This window comes from Talpa occidentalis, unplaced genomic scaffold, assembly GCF_014898055.3.
Source record: "Talpa occidentalis isolate TD23 unplaced genomic scaffold, MPIMG_talOcc4v2.1 talOcc4.4, whole genome shotgun sequence".
NCBI lineage: Eukaryota > Metazoa > Chordata > Mammalia > Eulipotyphla > Talpidae > Talpa > Talpa occidentalis.
Window position 1 is genome coordinate 86,756,139 of NW_023604295.1, and position 18,855 is coordinate 86,774,993.

The window sequence follows — 18,855 nt, forward strand, 5'->3', positions numbered from 1 at the left end:
GCTTCAAATTACAAGTCCACTGCTTTACTATGAAAGGCAAATAATACACATAAAGGACTGACTCCCATTCAGGAATTTTGCTAGACGTACCTTTTAAACATTTTCAATTACTAAGTTTTCTTATTAAAAATCTACTCCCATTCTTAAGAAACTAAATAGAGAATATCATTATTCAGGCTGCATTTAACCAAGATCTACCTTTCTTCCTCATACTGAAATACTAAAGAATAATTCAATTAAGAAGTAAACAGAATCTATTCAGAAAAGAAAATACATTTCGGTCTAAAGCAATTACTTAAAGGAATTATATCACCGTTCCTCCCTAGAAACAGGAGCTCCTATTCCTTCATGTAATTTCTTATGTCTTGGTTTTCTGCTACTACCCTCAACTCTAACATCACCCCAAATGGCAACTTCTGACTTTTTAGATAGTGGAGTACAAACTGAACTCTTCTATCAGGAATACCTAAGGAAAGGGATTCATTTTGGTTTCTTTGCCACCTGATTAGTGGGGCTTCTCTTTTTTACTGGTACACACTAGAGAGTATGTTTGCTTCCAATCTTTTTTTTTTGGTTCAGAGAACTAAACTTCATTTCAAATTAGCCAAGTACTAGATACACAAAGCTAGTATATTTTACTATTTCCAAATTAGTGCCATTAGCATCTTCAGAGAATAACATTACCACATTTATTCTCATTAAGTAAAAAAAACACATACACCCCACTACTAGTATTGTATCAAATGATTTTTCACAAAGGTGACTCAGTTTAAGTTTTTTTTCAAGGATAAAACAAATGTTACTAAATTAGTTATTTGGAGTGTGTTATTCACATACATATAAGCCCTTATGTTTTCTAAAAAGTAAATGTTTAGCCTATATCATTTTGTACATAGAAGATTTTAAACAATATACTGCTGTAGATGAGAGAGGCCATACTTCTACTGGCACAACTCTTGGTTTGGGTTTCTGAAAACCTACAGTAATTTCCTTAGAGCCATGTTTATGACTAAACTATATTCTTAGTAATCACTGTGCCATTTAATAAATGCACTATAGATAAAATATTCATCTATAATAAAGGAAGAAGGGCTAAATTACCTCCACAATATGGAAGAAACATAAACTTCCCAAAAAAGGAGATTCAAGAAAGCTTTCATTTTGAAAGTCTAAAGGCAGTTCAGACTATTGGGGTTCTAAGAATTTTTATTACAGATTTTGTACCAGTGATAGACAGTTTTGCCTCCTGATACACAATAGGATATCTATAACATTTAAACTCCAAGTGGAAAAAAAAAACTGCATAAAAACATGTATGTGTGTGTTATCTGTAACTGGGCAAACCAAATTTGTACTTAAGAGTACATACCAGGACACACCAATTAACATTTGCAATTTATAATACTTTATCAGTAGTCATTAGTAAACTACACAAAATAAAACCATTAACAAGGTATTTTCCACCAAGAAATCCTTATAATCAGGTTTTCAACAGTCTCTTGGTTGCAGTTGACAGTTTACAATCGCAGTCATTCATAAGAGTTCCTTGGAATGTGGCCTAAAGAGTTCACATTGGTGAGCTATCTATGGAAAATGATCTGCACTGTTGCTTTCCCAAAAGGGCCAGTCATAATATTTTGTGGCTCCCTCCACTTACCAAAAAGGCGTCTGTTAAATGTGTAGGTAGTTTAAGCAAATTTCTAACATTCACTATAAAAGTGGCTATACATTTTGCTATAAACTATATTTCAGCCATCATATCCTCCAGTTTACACAAAATCAATTTGAAGAAACTCAACAACTAACCATAGTCAGACTAATGAAAATGTATAGAATGATATATAAACTTTATAGTAATAATGTAATTATTATTCCCTTTATAGCAGTAAGCAATGTTAACTGAGAACTTCAAGAAATTTCTTACTTTGTATACACAACTATTAGTCCCGTTGAAAGGCAGTATTAGTAACGTGTAGTAATATAATGTTTGATTCTTTAAAGTAAGTGGTTTCAAAATGAACCAAGAGAATCTTGTATTAGGTAAAGCAAATAAAATCACAAGATAATGTTAACCTTCCATTTTCCTTCCTTTTTTCTCCTAGACTGTTAACTAAGATCTTAACATTACTACAACTGTACTTACATTTTGAGGAGCTGAAATTTGTCAATCTGTTTATAACGTTTATATCATAATTACTCAAGACTTTTTACTCCAATGTTTCAGCTTACATTATGAATGACTGCTAATAAAACTGTACGCAGACTCTAATTTAAAAAAGCAGTTAAAAAATCACTGTATTAAAATTAGGATTTTGTTAGTACTATGTCTTCAAACGCACTCATTTCAGTAACTTAAACAAAGGCCTGGAAAAACCATGTTATTTAATTTCAAGCATAAAACTTTAAAATGCCCTCTCTTTTACAAAGATTTTCCATCAGAAAAAAACCCTCAAAACTACTACTACTTAATGGATTTATTCCTTCACCAGGTATATCGGTCCAGTGATAAAATAGTCAAATGTGTATGTAAGATTACATCTTGGAAATTAGCATGTTAAATTAAAAATCAATGGAAGACTATAACAAAATTTAGAAATGCACATTTGATGAGCAAAGCAGATTTTAAAAGAATGGGTGGGGAGAAAAGTGTCACATTTAAAATAAAACTGCACACAGATCAAAACCCCTACAGTGGATTAATTGTTGCAATTGATAAGAACACTGATACAGTAGTATCTGTAGTTCAAACATTTACATGTTTGGAGATGTGACTCCTGAGATTATCAACTCTTTTAATACAGTAGAGGTGAATTAAATGCATTTTTGAGGTCACACCCAGAGAATACAAATCCCAGAGTTTCCATCTGTCAATAGATCTCTCTACTTCACACCATATCACACTGACATTCTGGGAAATATAATTATATATTTTGTATATAGGTGTGAACAGGAGGAAAAATACATTCTTCATTCATAGGTATGCATATGTGTGTGGGGGAGGGAGGAGGAGGAAACAGAAGAGACTGGTTAAGGCGATCATCATTTCTTGAAGAAATATGGGGCAGAAACAACATGGGTGGAGAGGTAACTGGTTTTTTAATCAACTCATCAGAAAAGATTGGTTTCCGGTAGCTAAAAAGGGAAGATGCTGACTATTAACCAAAGGTGAACAAATGAACTCAAACTGCATTTCAGGTATATGCCCTTGTATATGAAAAGTGAAATATAGGTATAAAGAGGAATTTTTTTGTTTTCAGAATGGCTATTGGAAACAGTTTTTTGGTAGTACCATCCATATAAAATTTCTCAGCCACTAGCTAGCTGAGCTCACTTATGGAAATGTGATTTCGCTGAGTTCTCAAGTGGAAGACTCCCCCATAAGCAAGTCACCCACAAAAAAAGATGAACTTTGAATTACAAAAATCAGAGAAGATGAATTTCAGTGAGCATTTTTCAAACCAACAGACGTATACAACAAAAATACAAGGCTAATTAGAAATAGAAAATTAAGAATGTGAAGGAACTCAGGATAAAACAGAAAGAGAAGGCTTTAACAGATCTCACTGTATTCTACATACTAATTATTCTGGAACTCCATAAAAGGTTTTGATTTTTTAACACATCTAAAACTAATCTCTCAAACAAAACCCCCAGCAAAAGTCTACTTATTAGATACCTTAAACTTTCTCTGTACTTTTAAAGCTTTGCAACAAGCCAGATTTCAGAAATTTGCATTATGTCAAATTTCAAGTGTTACTTCCTGAAAACCACTTAAAATTCTCATTAAACCATAGCCAAACATCAACTATTGGAGAATTGGTGTGGCAATACATCAATTTGCACTTGAAGTATTAAAAAAGCATCCTTTAATAGAGGAAGCCTATAATTAACACATATTTTTATCATTACTCTTAATTTCAAGAAATAGTTTTTGTCTGTCAAAGTCTCTCATAATTCCCCTTTCAGCAGTAAAGACTGATGGAAGATTAGAACATCTTTCCAATACACTTGCTTAAAAAAAAAAAAACAACAAACCTTACAGTCACCCCTGGAAGCCTCCTGACCTTTCTACCCTTTTCTATTAAAGGGCTGAATGAAGATATGATCTTCAAAGCCAAATCTGACATTTTTCACCATATCTCTCTAGTCTTTCCAGATACACTGAAGGACATGCCTTACCCACACGATCCTCTACTAGAGGGTCTTCTGGCTTCCCGAAATTGGGAAACTCCTAATTTTATCCTGTCTCAAAACTCACGAAATTTTCTACCGTAAGTGTTCAAGTATCTATGGGGCATAACTAGTGGCTATGACCTTTAAATAGAGGAGTAAGCTAACACCCAACTGCTCAAATAAACAATGCTGCATCCCTGTCCACTTTAGCACTTTGAAACTACTGTGACAAGACCAAATTCTCCCATTTCACACCTCTACATCAAAAATGTAAAACTAATGTCTTTTCAAGACCTGATAAATCACAAATCAACTTTTATATTTTAGTGCACTAAGGGCCTCAAACTGAAATAACAACAACAACCTCCTTTCCCAAAGTTGCATTCTAAAAGTATGTTTAGCCAAGCATTCCCGTCAAATATTTTAAATAAGATTTCCATACCTGTCTTCATCACCATCAACAGGAATAGCTATGCTGAATACAGAGGTGGTGAGACTGTTCATAGGTGTTAACTGAAGGGGGTTTGCCAGGGCATCTGCAACAGGTTTCACAATAGGCTTATTTTCAGCAATGAGAGAAAGTGGTGGTTGAGGTAGGGGTTCTGATTTTCTTCTAGTATCGTCGACTTGCCCCACTAAAGGCTGGGTCTGGGTCTGAAACTGGCTTAGGTCTGACTGTGGTAGACTCGTTGGTGCACTGGGTGTGCCTTGCGCCAAGGACAGCCCCACATGCTGGATTATGCTGCTGCTCCTGCTGACTGGAGTATGGCTGCTCAGCTGCTGCGACTGGGCCAGAGGCGCGGGTACATTTGGCATAGTAACAGAAGTGGTAGACACGCTAGGCACGCTTGGGGCGGGCACGGCTGCAGGCACGATTGGAACTCCGGACACCACGGCGTGAGAGCCACCAGGCACGGCTGGCGTCGGACCGCTACCACCCATCTGCGGCGGAGGCACAGAATGGGGTTGTCCAGCCCCGGCAGAAACCAGGCCTGGTTGCACCGCGCCTCCCACAGCAGTTGGGGGCACTCCAGCCGGCTGACTAGGAGCCGCCGACCCGCCCTGCGCGGGTCCCGACCCCGGGGCCACCGCTTCGTTGGGCAGGGAAGAGGCACCCAGTATCTGCGCGCCCACCGCGGAGGCACTCGGGCCGGTTCCCAGAGGAAGGCTAGCCGCTGTGGCGGGACTCGTTCCAGCGCCGGTGGACACCGGCTTCACAGGGGTTGGTGGCGGCAGGCCGGCCACGTGCTGCTGCAGGTACTCACTCTGACCAGAGGGCTGGACCGGCAGCAAATGGCCGGGCGGTATCGGAGGCTGGGGATAGGCGAACTGCTGGGCCGGCTGGGACACTGAAGCGCCGACCGCCGGGACTGGCTGCGGAGGCAGGGACAGGCCGGGCTGCGCCAGGGTTACATTCGTCAGCGGTAGGCCCTGTCCCTTAGGTCCCGCAGGGGTGACGCCGGGCCCAGTTCCCTGGGGCTGGCTGGGCTGCTGGGCTGCCATCATCTGGTGCGCCCCGGCCCCGGATCCCGGGAACAGCGGCAGGGAACCAGAGCTTTGAGCCACAGCCCCACCTACGGGCGGCGGCGGCTGTGGCTGCCCAACGCCAAAACCCAGCGGCGGGGCCGGAACAGGCTGGCTCATTTTCTCCAATGGGGGTAGCTGTGACACAGCAGTCAAGGAGCTGTCAGTTCCCGAGTCGGGCCCGTGCGCCCCCTGCATGGAGGCCACCACCACCACCACCGACCCTCCAGTGGCGCCCAGGCCGCTATCGCGGTCTGCAGTCTGGTCAAAAGTACTGCTGTGCCTAATGCAATCCCCGGACCGGGTCAGGACACTGCTGTCGGAATCCCGCTCATAGTACTCCATACACGTCCATCGGCCCCGTCTGTAGGGCTCCCCGCTCCCGTGGTCCAGCTTGATCACTCGGAAACGCGAACTACAAGCGGTGGGAGGCTGCGAGGGGGTTGCAGGTCCTGGTCCCGCAGACGAGCCCGCAGCCGGTAGGCCGCCGGGTGTCCCCGCGGAGGGGGCCGAGGTGGCGGCCGCCGCCAGGGTATTGGCCAGCGCCCCGGCCACGTTCCGGGCCGAAACCGCTCCTCCGTTGGCGGGAGCAGCCGCGACGGCCGCCAGCTGCCCGTCGAGAAGCAGGTTTGGGGAGACCGTCCCGGGAGTCTCTGCATCCCCAACATTGTTGAGCGTCTCTTCGGAGGAGCTGCGCTCGCAGACCTCCTCGGGGCCGTAATCCGTGGCGCGAGAAACGTCGAATATCTCGGAGGAGACGTCTTCTGTCCGTGACTCGTCCGGGTCGTCCAGGCTCTCGGTGTCCTCGGTGATGCTCGTGGCCACCTGGGCCGTGGTGACACTGGTGATCTGGAAGCAGCTCTTCTTCTTGGCCGGCATCTTGGACATGGCGAGGCAGGCGGGAGGGCAGAGAGGCGAGCCGGCTCCTCCGCGGTGTCGCCGGAAACCAGGAAGGGCTGAGCACGGGCCCCCGATGACAAAGTCCGAGCGTGCGCAGGGTCTGGGCCCGCCGCGGCGAGAGTCACGGGCCGGCGCCGGCCGCCCCGAGAGACATCCTCCTTCCAGCTTCCTTCTCAGGGCCGGTCCCTGCCCCCGGGCCGCTCCCGCGCCGGCTCCTCCTTCCTTTTCTCCTCCCGCAGTCGCGGCGCCTCAATTCAATCCCCTCCGCGGCGGGGCGAGCGCAGTCCCAGGGGCGGGCCGGCGGCCTCCTCCTCCCGCCGCGGGGCCGCCGTGGTCAGCCGGCGCGGCGCGGCCAGCAGGCCCAGGCCGGGGGTGGGAGTGGGAGGGCGGAGAGGCGGCGGCGGCGCGAGGGGCGGTGCTGCCGCGCTCCGGCTCCTCAGGCCGGGGCCGGCGCCCGCCGCGGGCGCTCCGGCGCTCCGGGAAGGAGAGGCGACTCCGGGCGGAGAGTCGGGGTTCGGCGGGAGCCGCGCGGCGGGGCGAGCCGAAGGGCCGCGGGCGGGCGGCGGGGCTCCGGCGCGGCAGGCGGCCCTCCCTCCCGGTTCTAGCCGGAGCTCAGCCCCAGGGACATGTCGGCCGTCTCGGCGGAAGCCGCTCCGGGGGCGGGGAGCGCGGCGCGTCCTCCCCTGACAGGGGGAGCCACCCCGCGGCGGGCGGCGGCGGCTGTCTCGGCCTCCTCGCGGCGCTGGAGAGAGGGGCGGCGGAGGGCGGGCGGGCGGAGGCGCTCCGGGGGTGAGGTAGTGGCGGTAGCGTCTTCGGCTCCTCTCCGTGCACCCGGTTCGCAGACCCCGGAGAAACTGAAACTCAAACTGCTGAAGCGGCGGCCGCAGCGCTCGCCCGTCGGCCAAGATGGGGCTGAAATGGCCGCGCCAGGGATGCTGGGAGGAGCAGCCGCGCCGCTGCCGCCGCCGCTGCCGACTAAAATGCCGCCGCTGCCGCAGCCACAGCTAGCGCCGCAGTCGCCGCCGTTCCGTGACGCACCGGCGTCGTGACGTCAGCGTCCCGCCCCCTCCGGTTTCCTGCGGCGTTTTGCTAGGCGGCTGGAGGGGGAGGCGGCTGGAGGGGGAGGCGGTGGGCGGGGCTAAAGGTGAAAAAAAGGGGGGCGGTTTTTGTATTTAAAATGTTTTAATTTGAAATTTGCGCTGTGGGTCTTGAAGAGTTCGAGAGCAAAGTACGCTCACCTCCCGAGTGTGGAGACGCTGTCGGTCGCGCCCGTGGGATGTTTCCGTATCGGTCTGTTCCCAGCCACTGAGGGCTGGAGGTCACGGGCTGTGTCTAATGTTTAGCAAAACCTTAGTGAAGCGAGGGCGATAGGAATGGGGGTTGGGAAGATTTGCGAGAGGATAAAGAGGAGGCACCCAATCACTTAAAAAGTATTTCCTGTAAATAAGTGTTGACCTCTGTAGTCAGAGGAGCGAACTGTTGAGAGAAATGGGGGTGATTAACCAAGAACAGCAAGTCAGATTGAGTCAGAAAAATGATCTTTCAGCCAGAAGTTCTGTCTCCAACAATGGCATCAGGAGATGGTTACTTGCCCAGGGTGAGGTCAGTTTAAAAAAGATTAGAGGTTACCAACATATTCCTAATTTTCCCGAATTTGCTATGATTCCAGCACCGAAGAATTCATTTAAGCTCTTGAGACTGTTTTTACTTTCAGCATGAAATCAGCTTATGGGCTCCATAAATGTAGAACCTACTACGTTAAATAGTTGTATTTCTTTCTTTTGTTTATACTAAAACTCTTGGTTGGAGCAGAGTGTAATATGGTTTGGATTGGGCCATGAACAACCAGAGTAAGTCAGAAAGCACCCTTTCCTGTCGTAGGGCAGAGAGCAGCTATGAAAGTATTGAAGAATTTATCATATATTAGTTACTTTCAATGGCCAAAGAAATGATGAGGCCATTCTTTTAAGCAGTTCTTAAAAATGGGGAGGGCAGCGTTTGAAATTTGACGTAAAATCTAAGATATATCTAATTACAACTTTAGTAGTCGTTTTTTGGTGACTTTAGAAATCAGCTAATCACTTTACTCAGTTCTATAATCTTTGAAGAATAAAGGATCGTTTGATAATTAAAATTTACAGATAACTTTAGGTCTTTAGTTGTAAATAATATACAGAGATACTGTCTTTTAACCTTAGTAGAAGCCTTGTCTTGCAAATCCAAGTGACTGAGGTCAGGATGTGAAATAAGACCACATAATAACATCCCCCATTTCTTCAGCGGGTGGGAAAGAGTAAAGGAATGAAGTGTAACATTATCTCTGCTATTGTGGCAGAGACAGTTAATGGAATAGTTCATTTCTAAATCTGTAATTTCAGTAATTGTTAGAGACAGTTTTCCACCAGTAACTTAGATCAACTGGTTAAATTCGTTATGAACTTATAAAGAAATAATTTTGCTAAAAGTGGTGATCAGTGGGTGATGTTGCATGTAGAAGGGTTATTTGAAAAATAAATATCATTTGCTGCTTGTCCCATTACATTATCTTATTACATAAACCTTGATTACTTGTTATGATACTCTTTTTTTAAAATTTATTTTTTGTATATACAATAGCTGGGGTACAGGCCAGGGGTACAGGAGGGTGAGAGGATTCATCAGAGACAGAGACCGAAAGCACTGTTGAGGGGAGCAGCGGGTGCAATGGGAGAGGTCTGCTGCTCCATGTGGGAATTTCCTTGGCCAGGAATTGAACCTGCATTGCAGAGGCTGCAGACAGCTTCACAGCACTGTACTCAACCCGCTGAGCCACCAGGGAGGACCTGTTAGGATACTCTTAATTTACACATTTAAAGAAAAAAATCGGGAAAATTTGTAAGACCATTCCTTCCTAAAGAACATGAAAAGGATTTGTTATAAAATACAAGTGATGATAAAGACAGTTTAGAAGAGATCAAGAAATGGACTATATTTCTGATAAGGGTTTGATTAAAGGTGTTAAAAAAAAAACCTCAGCAAAAAATAAGATTTATAAAGTTAAAAATTGTTACTTAGGTGCTGAAAGATTTGAGTGTTTTTAAAACTAAAAAAATTATTCTCTTGAAAGTGAAATTCCCCAAAGTTTCAAAGGCCCCAGCTTCTTTTGCACATTTGTTCTTTCAAAAATGTGGAGAATTTATTGCATAAAGCGGCTATGAAGAAATAAGAATTCTGGTTGTTACCCAAATAGCTTTGAAATGATTTTACTGAGGACAAAAAAAATAATATGACAAAAAAATCATATTATTTAACTGCCAAAAGCTATATAATTCGTGGTTGGTCCAGAATAGATTAAAAGCCTTCACATAACTAATAAAAATGATAAAAAGCAGGATGTACCTGCAAGTACATATGCTTCCTGTGTAGAGTTATACGTAACAAGTACCTTAACTCACTAAAGCTAGGGAGATCACTGAACTGTCAAATTTCCAGAGTAGTGGTCCTAAAACAGCTGTCTTGGTTCTGTGACTGCCCCAAAAAACCTTAGGTAGAAACAGCAGGAATCCTTGATTATACTCTTAGGTCACCCAGCTTGGCACGTCCCTCACACCTAGTACTTCCAGCAAAAACTTACTTTGCGGGCCTCCCCGGTGGCGCAGCGGTTGAGAGCTGGGTTGCGCAGCAGTTGAGCACCCGTTCGATCCCAGGCCACCAGGCGAGGGTCCCACATGGCACACAGACCTCTCCTGCCGCCCGCTACTCCCCTCAGCAGTGTACTTCATCAGTCTGCCTGTTCTGCTCCCCACTCTGGCTCTGGTGGGTTCTCTCACCTTCCAGCGCTTCTGACTGTGGCCAGTGCTTGTATAAATAAATAAATAAATCTTAAAAAAACAAAAAAACTTACTTTGAGCAATGTATGGGGAGTACATTTAGAAAGAGTAATAAAAGGGGAAAGATGACTTAGAAACTGAAAACTGTTTCCACTGATTAAAAAAAAAAAGCAACTACTTCAGCAATATCTTCTCATCATTTGAGAACATACCTCCAAATTCTACTACATTGTTATCTAACCATATCAGTATCAGATGGTAAATTGTTTCATAGTCACAAGATCCTGGAATGTGAACTGCAGATACTCAACAAACCTGACTTACTTTTTCAATGAAAACATTTAAAATAGGGGTGGTATTTTAATGTAAGCATTCTGGGATAGAGAAAAGAAAATCACACTCAGTAAAAAGCAAGCAACTGCCTAGGCTGAGAGAACTAACCCTTTAGAATTAATACAGTACATTTATAGATTGCTTATTGTGTCCATTAAGAATTGGACAGCCTGTTATCTCAGCCAACAAGTTTTTCTGGGATTTATAAATAGCTTATGCTCATTTCTCTGTTTATGTTACCCAATTGTTAGGAAAAAGACAAAGTGAAAGAATAGTTTTCAGGTTCCCAAAAGCATTTGTTGAAATTAGTATCAGTTGTCTAAACAAGTGACACTTGATCTATTTCTATGATTTTCTTGTGTTCCATTTCTGAAAGAATATCTTAATAACCTCTTGCATTGAGACCATTTTGTAATGTTATCCAAAAAGGAAAAAAAAAATACAATGAAGAAGGAATGAAATTCCATGAATAAGTTTATAAAAGAATATATAATCTAATTGAGATGCACGAAATTTACTTGACAATGAAGTGCTTAACATTTTCACATTTAAGAATAAGTGAAACCCATTTTTATCTTTCTCCTTCTGACTTATTTTGCTTCATTTAATCCCTTCCAACTCCATCCATATAGGTAAAAATAACATGAGTTTATCTTTTTTTATTCCATTGTGTATATATATTATATCTTCTTGATCCATTCATGTGTTTGGGGTCATTTAGGTTATTTCCATATCTTGGTTATTGTAAATAGTGCTGCAATAAACATAGTGCAAATTTCTTTTGAATTAGTGTTTTTGTGTTTTGGGAGTAGAGTCCTAAGAATGGATGGTAGGTCATACGGCACATCCATTTTTAGTGTTCTGAGGAACCTCCACACAGCTTTCCTTAGTGGCTAGACCAGTCTACATTCCCACGAGCTTTGTAAGAGGGTTCCATTTTTCTCTACAAGCTTGTCAGCACTTGTTTCTGGTTTTTTTTTTTTTTTTTAGTAGGGGCCATTCTCCTATGTGTGAGGTGGTATCTCATTATGGTTTTGATTTACATTTTCCAGATGATAAGTGATGATGAACATTTTTTCATATGCCTGCTGGCCATTTGTATATCTTTGGAGAAGTGCCTATTTACGTTTCCTGCCCATTTTTTTTAATTGGTTGTTTGCTTTGATTTTGTTGAGTCGTGAGCTCTTTGTCAATCCTCTGTAACAGTCCCATATCAGATGTATGGCATGCAATCATCAGTAGGATGTCTCCCATTCAATAGGATGTCTCTTCAATTTGGTTACTACCTATTTCACTGTGCAGAAGTTTTTTAGTTTGATGTGGGCCCAGCTCTTTATTTTCCCTTTGTTTTCATTTCTGTTAGAGATGAGTCTTCAGAGATGTTTCTGAAGTTTATGTCATAGAGTGTTTTGCCTATTTTTTTAATGTGTATTTTATGGTTTCTGGTCTTACATTCAAGTATTTTATCCATTTTGAGTTGATTTTCCTGTATCGTGTGAGAGAGTGGTTTAGTTTCATTCTTTTGCATGTGGCAGTCCAATTTTTCCAACACCATTCATTGAAGAGACTTTCCTTGTTCCACTGTATATTCTTTGCCCCTTTGTCATAGATTAGTTATTTATATGTGTGTGATTTTATTTCTGAGATCTCAGTTCTATTCCATTTTTTTGCATGTGTCTATTTTTGTTTCAGTACCATGCTATTTTAATTCTTATAGTTTTATAGTATAATTTGAAGTTTGGGAGTGCAGTATTCCAATTTTCCCTCTTTTCAGTAAGGAGAAATTTGGCTATTTGGATTCTTTTGTGTTTTAATATGAATTTCAGCAATTTTGTACCATTTTTTTGAAGAATGACATTGAGATTTTTATTGGGATTACATTGAATCAATAAATTGCTTTGGGTAGGGTGGCCATTTTGATAATGTTTATTCTTTCAGTCCATGAGCAGGAAATATCTTTCCATTCCTTTGTTTCTTCTTCAATTTCTTTAACAGTGTAAAAGAAATTTCCCTTATATAGTTCCTTTACCTCCTTTGATAGGTTTATTTCCAGATATTTAATTTTGGGATGGACAATTGTAAATGGGATGGTTTTCTTAATTTATTTCTTTTTAGACTGATTGCTTACATATAAGAAGGCAACTGATTTTTGTGTGTTGATTTTGTAACCTGCCTTTTGACTGAACTGGTTTAATTGTTTTAATAAGTTTTTCTGTGGATTTTTTTAAAAGGATTTATTTATTTATGCATACAAGAACTGGAGTGTAGGCCGTAGGTGTGGAGGGTAAGAGGACTCACCAGAGAGAGTGGGGGGCAGAACAGGCAGATCCACTGAAATACACTGAGGGGAGCAGTAGGCAACACAGGAGAGGTCTGCTGTAACATGAGGGTTAGCTTCCTGGCAGACCAGGCATCAAACTTGTGCTGTAGTGGCTGGCGAAAGCTTCATAGTGCTGTGTCTTTAGCCCCTGTGCCACCAGGGAGGCCCAACTTCTGTGGATTTTTTATGGCTTTCTCTATATATTATCATATCATCTGTAAAAAGTCAGCTTAACTTCTTCTTTCGCAATTTGGATTCTTTTTATGTCTTTCTCTTGCCTAATTGCTCTAGTCAGAACTTCCATTACTATGTTGAAGTAGTGGTGAAAGCGGATGTATTTGTCTTGTACTGTATTTTAATGGATAAGATTTCAATTTTTCACCATTAAGAATGATGTAGGTTTGTCATATATGGTTTTTATTGAGCTATGCTCCTTTTACATCAAGTTTTTTGAGCACTTGCATCAAAACTGGATGTTGAACTTTATTACATGCTTTCTCGGCATCTATTGATCTGATCAGATGGTTTCTACTTTTCTCTTTGTTGATGTGGTAAAATACATTTATTGAATTTTGGATGTTGAGCCATCCTTGTGTCCATGGAATAAATCCCACTTGACCATGTGTATAATAATTAATACATTGCTGGATTTGATTTACTAAGATTTTATTGAGGATCATAGCATCTGTGTTCATTAGGGAAATTGGCCTTTAGTTTTCTTTTCTTGTGATGTCTTTGTTTGGTTTTGATATTAGTGTGATGTCGACCTCATAAAATGTATTTGGAAGTATTCCCTCTTTCTTAATTGTTTGAAAGAGTTTGAGCAGAGTAGGTATTACTTCATCTTTGAATGTTTGGTAGAATTCACCAGTGAAACCATCTGGTTCTGGACTTTTGTATCTTTGGAAACTTTTAATTACTGTTTCAATTCCTTTGCTTATGATTTGTTTGTTCAGATTTTCTATTTCTTCCTTATTAATCCTTGGATGATTATATAATTCTAAGAATTTGCCCATCTCATCTAGATTAAATTTGTTTGCATATAAATGTTCATTGTAATCTCTTATTATTTTATGGATATCTGCCATCACTGTTGAAACTTTCTAACTTCTCTTTCATTTTTGAACCTATTCATTGGAATTTTTTCCCTCTTTATCTTTGTGAGCCTTGCTGAAGGTTTGTCAACTATGTTTATTTTTTCAAAGAACCCGCTTTGGGTTTCATTGATCTTTTGAACGATCTTTTTGACTTATTCATACTTTAATTTTTATTATTTCCTTCTTTCTACTGGCTCTTTAGTTTTCTTCTTTTTCTAGTTCCTTCAGATGAGAGATTAGGTTGTTACTTTGGACTATTTCTTGTTTCTTGATGTGGGCCTGCATTGCTGTATACTTTCCTTTTAGTACTCTTTTGCTGTTTCCCATATGTTCTGAAAAGTTGTGTCCTGATTATCATTTTTCTCAAGGTATTTTTTGATTCCTTCTTTGATTTTCCTCATTAACCCAGTTGTCTTCAATAGTGTGTTGTCCATTCTGTATATATTGGAGGATTTCTGTGCTTTGTTTTTGTAGTTGATTTCTAGTCTGATAATTTATGGTCAGAGAAGATACTTTGTATGATTTTAGTTTTCCTGTACTTGTTCATATTGGTCTTAGGACTGAGTCTGTGGATCCTAAAGAATGATCCATGCACATGTGAAAACAGTGTTTATTGTTTTTGGGGTGTGCACTGCCCTATATTTGTCTATTAAACCCATTTGGTTTAGATCTTTGTTTAGGGCAATTGTGTCCTTGTTGTGTTCTGTCTTGTTGATCTCCATTGGTGAGAGTGGGCTTTTGTAGTCTCCAACCACATATGTATTTTCTCCAATGTCTGTCTTCAGATATGATAGCATTTGTCTAATATAATTTGGTGTACCTTCATTTGGTGAGTATATATTGATGAGTGTTACGTCATCCTGTTTTATTGTTCCTTTGATCATTGATAGTGTCCATCCCTGTCTCTTTTCACTTTTTTTTTTAAGTTGGAAGTCTTTTATCTGATATAAGGATGACTGTCTTTGCCTTCTTTTGAGTGCCATTTTCTTGTAGAGTTGTTTTCCAATCTTTTATTTTCACTCTAAGTTTATCCTTGAAAATTAGGTGCATCTCCTGGAGGCAGACATTTATATTCTGTTTCCTAATCCATCCATGCACTCTGTGTCTTTTTATTGTAGAATTTACTCTATCAAGATTTAGGGTGATTATTGGTATGTGAATGTGTTACTGCCACTTTTTTCAAGGTTTTTTGATTCTATTTAATTCCTTGTTCCGTTATTTCTGTTCATTCCTCTGGTTGGTTTAGTTACCAAAACCTCCTCTTAATATTTCTTGGATGGTGGGTTTAATTGTTGCAAACTCCCCAAGTTTGTCTGAGAATGTCCTTATTTCTCCCTGATATGGGAAGGAGAATTTCGCAGGATAAAATATTCTTGACTGGCATTTTTTTGTCTTGGAGTATTTGAATATGTCACTCTATTACCTTCTGCCTGTAATGTTTCTTCAGAGAAATCTGAAGATTTCATTATCACTCATCAATTTCATTATTTTTTCTTTGTCTCAGATTCTTGGAAGCTTTACTACTATGTGTCTTCTTGTGGGCCTCCTTTTATTTAGGCAGGTTGGTGTTCTTCTAGCTTCCTATATTTGTATGTTCAGTTACTTCTTCAAGTTTGGGACGTTTTCTTCCATTATTAATTTCTTTTTTTCTGCAATTACCTTTTCTCTCTCTTCTCCTTCTGGGATTCCTCTGATTCTTATATTCCTTTCTTCACGGTATCTGAAAATTCTTGAAGTATTTCTAAATACTTTGTATTTACCTTTGTGTCTGTTTCTACCTTGCTTCTTTCCCAATTTGTGTCTTCAGTATCACTGATTTGTTCTTCTATTTGATTTCTTCTATTTCCATGTCTTTCTACATAAATTTTTACCTTCATTGATTTTTTTTTTTAAAGAGTTTCTTTTTTTTTTTTTTTTAAAGATTTATTTATTTATTTATACAAGCACTGGGTACAGTCGGAAGCATGGGAGGGTGAGAGAATTCACCTGAGCCAGAGTGGGGAGCAGAGCAGGCAGAAGGACCGAAGTACACTGCTGAGGGGAGCAGCGGGTGGCAGGAGAGGTCTGGGCGCCATGTGGGACCCTCCTCTGGTGACCTGGGAGCAGCCGGGGATCGAACTGGCGCTGCAGAGGCTGCGGGCTGCTTCACAGCCCAGCGCTCAACTGCTGCGCCACCGGGGAGGCCCTTCATTGATCTTTTTACATCATGCAATTCAGTTATTTTCTTGCCAATTTTGATCTTCTGTTTGTTGATTGTGTTTATCATCGCATTTTTTCCTGAGTTTTCTTGTGTATCTCTGACCTGTTTTTCTGAGTTATCTTGTGTTTTTCCAATTCATTGATTTTCTTAGTTATTTTGAATTCTTTTTTTTATCTATCTATCTTTGTTTCTATCTATCTATCTATCTATCTATCTATCTATCTATCTATCTATCTATTTATCTTTTACATCACTGTTCATTTTTAAACAGTGTTTCTTCCTACTCTCCCTCAGGTGTAGTCCCCATAGAATATCTGATAACAAGTAAAGCTCCTTCAGATCATTGTGGTTTTATTCTAGGTATTTGTTTTCTTTCTTTTGTGTATTGTTCCCCTGAGGACTTGCTTGACCATTTGTACTGTTCTTTCTCCCTATTGTTTGTTTTCAAGTTTGCTCTGCCATAATTGGTGCTTCTGTTGGAAATGGGTCTTCTCCCTTTATTCTGAGTGTTCACCAGGTGGTGGGGGCAGTGGTTGGGGCTTCCTCTGGAGCAGACCCTAGCTTGCTGGGCTGGTGGGTGGGATTCAGTCTTTGTCTTCTTTATAATAGTAAAGATTTTCTTGAATCCTAAGATTCAGGCAAAACATAGTAGTTTGGTGGATGAAAAGATGCATTTTGAATTAATGTCCTAATTAAAAGAATTTTATTATAGAACTTAATTTAAATCTAAAACATTAGTTCATGTTTCAAAATCTAATGTAAATGCTGTGATATTGTGCAACTTTAAGAAAAATTATTAATGATTATTAAAAATTAACTTTTTTAATAGTGTATATGACTACTTGTGATAAAATTAAAGAAATCCATATCACCTAGTTGGAAAAAAAAACAAAACAAAACTTAAAATCAAGAGTAAGCTCCAGTTTTGACATAAACTTGTTTTGTGACTGCTAACAGTTCTATTAATCCCTCAGTTTCCCCATTATGGTACTAAAAAGAAGCAGTAGGTATTCATTTCCAATTCCATTGAAAGAGTGGCTAAGAAAAGATCACAGATGTGATAGTATTTTTGTATCTTTTTAAAAAACTACATAACACTCCACGGAGTAACTACATTATACTATCAGCAGTAATTTTTTTTTTAAGATTTATTTTTTCATTTATTTTATGTGTACAAGAACTGGAATATAGGCCAGACCTGTGGGGGAGAGAGAAGGGTGAGAAAATTGACCAGAGAAAGAGCATATCTACTGAGATACATTGCTGAGGGGAGCAGCAGGTGAGACAGATGTCTGCTGTGCCATTTGTGTTAGCTCCTGACTGGGGATCTAACTCAAGCCACAGTGGCTGGTGATGGCTTGATAGCGTTGAGAGTTGAACCCCTGTGCCACCAGGGAGGCCTGCCAGTAATGTTTCCAATATCGTGTATTAATTAAAAAAGAAACCAGTTCTTACATATACATGACTTTATGAAGAATTCATATTCTGTCATAGATGAACTGATTATTTACACATATTTAATGGTGTATACTTTGTTGAGATAAATTGTTACCATCTAGTCTTTCATGTATTTATGAATTTGGATATTTATGCAGGTGTGATTATTTATTGTTTCAAGTTTTAATATACCCGTAATTTTAAGAATATAGTTCCCTCTGTATTTTACTGTTGTTGACCTACAAAGTTTAAAAAAAAAACGTGTTCGGGGCCTCCCCTGGTGGCGCAGCGGTTGAGCGCTGGGTTGTGAGGCTGCCTGCAGCCTCTGCAGTGCCAGTTTGATCCCCGGCCACCACTGAGGGTCCCCCTTCCCCCCCAAAAAAAAATGTGTTCAATTGGAGACACTTGTCAAGACTTTAGACTTGAATAACGGTCTAAGTATTTTTGACTGATAATTTAAAGGTAATTCTAACCTAGTTTATTGGGTTACTTTTAATTCATAGGAACTAAGGGATTGAAAGATACAGATAGAATCTTGACTACTTTGTATTCAGTTATATTTTAATTCCAAAATTGCTAGCTCTTTTGTGGCTGAAAACAAAAAATACTTTTAGCATTTAACTTTAGAATACTTGAAATCCTACTTTGACAGCATTCATGTTCATTGAAAGCTGAAGCCATGATCCATGTTTGTATAAAAATTTACTTTAAATGGCCACGTAATGAACTGCTTCTGCAAATTTCTACTACCATCCCCCATTTGTACCTTGGATTTTTGGAGAAGAAGAAAGCTAATGAAAATTGAAGAAATAGGGGAGAAATGCAAAATCAAAAAGAAATGTTAACTTTTGGGTTGTTCCTGTATTGCCCATCAAATTTTGAATGATCATAGCAGTTTTACTGTGACATCTATTTTATAGCTTTAATTTTTAAACTCAATTAACTAGATATAAATATTCAATCTTACTTATTTTTTTAAAAGATTTATTTATTTATGCATACAAGAGCTGGGGCACAGGTCAAAGATGTGGGGGGTTAGAGGATCCACCAGAGACAGAGTGG

The 18,855-nt window shown here is 40.7% G+C and overlaps 1 protein-coding gene across 2 annotated transcripts in view; it reads right to left on the reverse strand.

Annotated features, from left to right (window-relative positions):
* Positions 1-6,886, reverse strand: part of TSC22D2 (TSC22 domain family member 2) — a 51,591-nt gene extending 44,705 nt beyond the window's left edge. For both annotated transcript variants that reach the window (XM_037525809.2, XM_037525810.2), the window contains exon 1: positions 4,616-6,886. In XM_037525809.2, the coding sequence (XP_037381706.1) occupies positions 4,616-6,585 (1,970 nt within the window). In that variant the 5' untranslated portion in view covers positions 6,586-6,886. The remainder of the gene's footprint in view (positions 1-4,615) is intronic.
* Between the last annotated feature and the right edge of the window lie 11,969 nt (positions 6,887-18,855).